This window comes from Sinocyclocheilus rhinocerous, unplaced genomic scaffold (genome assembly GCF_001515625.1).
Source record: "Sinocyclocheilus rhinocerous isolate Xijiao unplaced genomic scaffold, SAMN03320098_v1.1 scaffold113, whole genome shotgun sequence".
Lineage (NCBI taxonomy): Eukaryota > Metazoa > Chordata > Actinopteri > Cypriniformes > Cyprinidae > Sinocyclocheilus > Sinocyclocheilus rhinocerous.
The window spans coordinates 1,147,817-1,153,025 of NW_015646846.1; the positions used below are offsets into that span (position 1 = coordinate 1,147,817).

The 5,209-nt window shown below is 36.1% G+C and overlaps 1 protein-coding gene across 1 annotated transcript in view; it reads left to right on the forward strand.

Moving 5' to 3' along the window:
- Positions 1 to 3,879: 3,879 nt before the first annotated feature.
- Positions 3,880 to 5,209, forward strand: part of LOC107708084 (phosphatidylinositol glycan anchor biosynthesis class U protein-like) — an 8,449-nt gene continuing 7,119 nt past the window's right edge. Inside the window, exons 1-3 of the mRNA XM_016512228.1 lie at positions 3,880 to 4,015; positions 4,574 to 4,638; positions 4,730 to 4,789. Of these exons, the coding sequence (XP_016367714.1) occupies positions 3,886 to 4,015; positions 4,574 to 4,638; positions 4,730 to 4,789 (255 nt within the window). The 5' untranslated portion in view covers positions 3,880 to 3,885. The remainder of the gene's footprint in view (positions 4,016 to 4,573; positions 4,639 to 4,729; positions 4,790 to 5,209) is intronic.

The following is a 5,209-nucleotide window of genomic DNA, read 5'->3' on the forward strand; positions in this document are numbered from 1 at the left end:
TCAGCAAGCCAGACAATTGAGATTCCGAGAGAGAAAGACATACACAGAGTTTCAGGCGGGATGGAATGAGTTATCCTCAGTCAAACAGAAAGAGACTCCTGTTGAATTAAAAGCAAAGGAATGGAGAAAACATCATAGGCAGGGATTTGAAAGGTGAGCACAGCCTTTGATAGCTGTCTGACTTCTGCTTCTGGTGTAACGCTTTTCATTCTTTCAAAGAATCCTTTTCAAAGTTGCAGCAAGCATTCTAAAGTTTGGGTCAGCATGAGTTGGTTGATAATGTTATTGGCAGCTGTCAGTAACTTAATGATACAAGATACACAGGAAACACTGGGGGGAAAAATCTCACACTCTAAAAAATGCTGGGTTAAATATAACCCAGCGCTGGGTTATATTTAACCCAGCATTTTTTAGAGTGCACATTTAAATTTAAAAAACATTAAATAATAAATATATATACATCATAAGTCATCATGCAATCCATTCACAATCTATTTGATTTCCACAGTGATGCATTTTTCAGTGAAATGGAAGAAATGTAGATTTTACCCACAGGAAGTGCTGGATCATGAAAAGTGGGTGTTTTATTCCTGAATAGAGCCAGACATGTATTTGAGTTTGCAGTTGACATCCACTTTTGCTGAGGCCTTTCGACCTGAATGTGGAGGACAAATTATTATTGCACATTCTACTGACAGGATTTTAGAAATACTGCATATCAAATAGCTTAAAACAATGATTAAATAAACCAATATCACTAGTTAAAAAATTAATAAATGCAAATAAATTTTCCTGTTCATATAGTATATTCCTTGCAAGGTCAACTTAAGCCCAAACAGAAACAATATTAATATTCTAGGTAAAAATCATAAAGATAAAATGCATGCCTATTGATACAACAGAGGGCTAAAGCTTCAATATCTGTCTGCTGGGTTTTGATTAGTTCAGAGGAACATTAACAAAATTTGAAAGTAAAATTATAGATTAATTGGGGTCTCTGGGACTCCAAATATAAAGAAAGTCAATCTCACCAGAACAGAAAGCTCAGCTTATTAAAAATGTATTTCAGTCACACATCCTTATTTCTTGCTCTTCCTAAGGCCACTCTTCTCATCCTGAACTTTTTCTTTTCTAATCCCTCTCTATCTACATCTCACTGACTCACTGCTCAGCTTCTCTCCACATGCTGTTACCCGGCCTCAGTAGCCTGGTGCTTTGGCCACTCTTCAGAAGGGTGAGCCAGTGTCGGTCAACACGGTTGCTTAATAATCTTTATCCACTCACCGGCCTGTTCCAGCCCTGCCCAGAGCGAGGAAGAGGGGCTAGACTGTGTCTGGGGGGAAGGATTTAATGCACTCTCCTCCCAGACCAACATCATCTCTCTTGGTTCAGACCTTGAACTTTGCCGCTTCCCCAGCTGAGACCCTCATGATCCTATGTGCATCAAGATCATAGTCGCATCTTTAAATGACCTGATCGCCTGGTTTATGACACACGCTCAGTAATCCTCTGACACACGCTCTAGTCATCTTTTCCCCATCAGCTCCATTTAGCCTTCACTGGCTGATGAGGCATATTATAGACAAGGGTTCTCCATAATGTGACATTTGTATCCATAAATGTTTCTTGGCCTTTGTAGTGGGGCTCTTTCTGGGTCAGCATGTCCTTGATAGGTTCAGAAAGACTGTAATGGGACATAAAGCTGGACTGCATATGACCAAAATTAATTTGAAAATTTTAAGGATAGTTCTTTGGTAATCCAAGAATCTCGTTTACCATCTAGTGCCCTCATGGCCGTGGGAACTAGGGGTGCTGAAGCATCCCCCGCCGCACATTTGCCCCTCGATCGTCCCCAAGATACTTAATTTTTGTGATAGTTTTGTGATTAATTATTTATTAAACTGACCAGAAATATAGCCTAGTGCGGTTGTATTTTACTTGCGCGACTTGCGGCGCGCGTCCCTACTTCTCCCCTCACACTCGCAGAATTTCATGTGAAATGTTCACGCGATATTACCGTAATTTTACATTCCATCCGACTTGTAAAAACCATTCAAGTCCTCGTCCTTTTTATGAGCCATTTTCTCGCTTCTCAAGACGGCCCCCGTCAATCACATAAGCACAGCTCTTTAATTGCGTTCTATAGTCTCTGGTCAAACGCGCTCAAACCACTGTAGCCTAATGTAACTACGCACATCATAACGTTTTAGGCAAGTAGGCTACCATATTATGACAAAAATATTTCAATAAGACTGAATTTGTATTTAACCTGATCACGTTTAATAAAAAGATATTTTAAGTTTAATTATAACGCCGCATGTCCTCCTCGATTATTCAAACGAACAAATTATACAGTGAGCAAAGTACATTTACATTATCAAAGAATATCACTGAATTCAGTCTAGACGTGGTGTAATCCCACGGCTATGAGTGCCCTTGTTGCTTTATGAACAGAAGTGATTGAGTGTTCATCCACTGCCATCTTGTGGTTGGTTTTGAATCCTGCATCACATTTTAGCGAAAATGTTCATCTGTACTGTAGTTATTCATCCTCACGTCGAACCTGCATGACTTACTGTAGAAAACAAAAGGAAATGTTCTTCTGACCAATGTTCTCGCTGCTCTTTATATGGTACGATCATCCTAACGAACAGCAGTGTATGCCTATATATATATATATATATATATACAGTGCTGTTCAAAAGTTTGGGATCAGTATTTTTAATGTTTTTGAAAGAAGTCTCTTCTGTTCATCAAGGTGGCATTTATTTGACCAAAAATACAGAAAAAACAGAAATATTGAAAAATATTATTTCCATTTAAAATAACTGTTTACTATTTTAATATACTTTAAAATATAATTTATTTCTGTGATGCAAAGCTGATTTTTCATCATAATTACTCCAGTCTTCAGTGTCACTGATGATGATTTATTATCAATGTTGGAAACAGTTGTGTTGCTTAACATTTTTTTGGAACCTGCGATACTTTTTTTCAGGATTACTTGTTGAATAAAGTTAAAAAAGAACAGTATTTATTTAAAATAGAAATCTTTTATAACAATATAAATCTTGATTTAAAACATCCTTGCTTAATAAAAGCATTCATTTCTTTCATTGTCACAAAAGATTTCTATTTTGAATAAATGCTGTTCTTTTTAACTTTTTATTCATCAAAGAATCCTGAAAAACTATCAAAGGTTCCAAAAAAAATATTAAGCAGCACAACTGTTTCCAAAATTGATAATAAATATTAGAATGATTTCTGAAGGATCATGTGACACTGAAGACTGGAGTAGGCCTAATGATGCTGAAAATTCAGCTTTGCAGAAAAAAACTTCTTTAAAACACATTACAAATCTTACTGATTCAAAACTTTTGAAAGGCAGTGTATATATTCATGATAATTGCATTATGAAAAGCTATTATTTTAAAATTAAATATATGTCTAGATGGAACACTTCTTAGATGCAGTGAAAAGGTCAGTTAACAAAGTCTTTGAAGTTTGTTTGGACATTAATCAGCAATCAGAAATCAGAATCAGAAACACAATTAGTTTTGAAAATGACTTGCTAAAACAGTACCAAAGCAATAATAAAAGGAAAAAAAGAAACTATGGATCTAATGGAATCTGTAAGAGCAGTGAAAGGGTTAAAGTAGGACACACACGATCATGTTTCACTGTATTATTATTGTATTGCACATAAGGAATATAAGATAGTATGTGATTTAAATCTGTCATCTGCTCCCGTGAATTCCAATTGGTAAATTCCACTAGACTAACTAAATCTCCCATTTCTCCTTTATGAATCTTTAAGCAGGAAGGTGGCGGTGAACTTCGTTTCCCAGAGTGCATCGCGCTGACAGCTTCTTCCTCGCGACAAAAATGGCGGCGCCATTAACCCTCCTGCTTATAGTGGCTGTTACAATAAGAGCCGTATTATTCCGATCCAGTCTGGCGGAATTAATTGTAGAGAGGGTCGAGGTGGTGTCGCCTTTGAATGCGTGGAAACGAGGTATGTTAATGTATTTTTTTCTATATGGGAATGCTGTATACTGATGGTATGTTCTTGCATGGCAGCATTGCTGAGCTGTCAAATGAAGACATTTTCAACACATCATGTTTTCATGCTTTATTTTTAAGTCAATTATTGTTGGTAACATTATTGTTTACTCATATATCTGATCCCAAATATACAGCATCAATGGAATACGCAGATTTGAACTCCACAGCCTGTCGTGGCACCCAGCTTAATATCTATTTACAGTATGTCTTGTATTGAATTGATTGCATTACTGCAGCTTGCTCCTAAGTTTGATTTTACATCAAATCCGTGTTGCAGCCATCATCCAATATCCATCATCCATGTTATATTTAAACAGTCTGGCAAATATTGATAAACATTGAAGTGATGTGTTTGGGCGTTGTTTCAAAAGAAAACGCTTACAGACCTGTTATCACTATCGTTCACTTCACTGCCTTGAATACAATTACTTATGTATTTGATGGTCATGTAAGGGTGAAATATCTTCAAGTTCTTTGCTTATTAACTGCATAATATGACTTTAAACAGTTGTAGAGGGTCTTGCCTTGTTGGATCTGGGGGTCTCGCCTTACTCAGGAGATGTGTTTCATGAAGTAAGTTCTATTTGACTTTGTGTTTGATTCATTTTCTTTTCAAGTCTATACTCGGATGTCAGTGTTTAATTGTTCTTTTTATTTCTTCCAGACACCCCTTATGATATACCTCTTTCATTTTATGGTCGACTATGCAGAGATTGTTTTTATGGTAAGTCCTGATTTAGTTTTTTGTCTTTCCTGTTTTCTTACATCGTTGTACCTTGCAGAAATGGCAATTCCAAATCTGATTTACTATGCAATTTTCCAGGTTGCTGTGAATTAAGATCATAGTTCATACACTGTAAAAAATTACCGTGAATTAAACGGTAAAAGACTGTAAAAATGCTACAGTAAAAACCTGTTAAATGGTTAACGGTAAATTCCCCTATTATATACGGTGGCTACATTACATGTAATTTTATGGTAGTATACCGTTTTTGGAAAAGACCGTATAATTTACAGTGAATAACTGTAAATTGACATTCCCAGAATTCCCTGCGTTACATTTCAAATTTGATGTTTTTCTGTTGAAATAACTATGTTTCTTCTTAGTTTTTTCTTATCAGTTTTGTATATTAGGGTTGTGTGT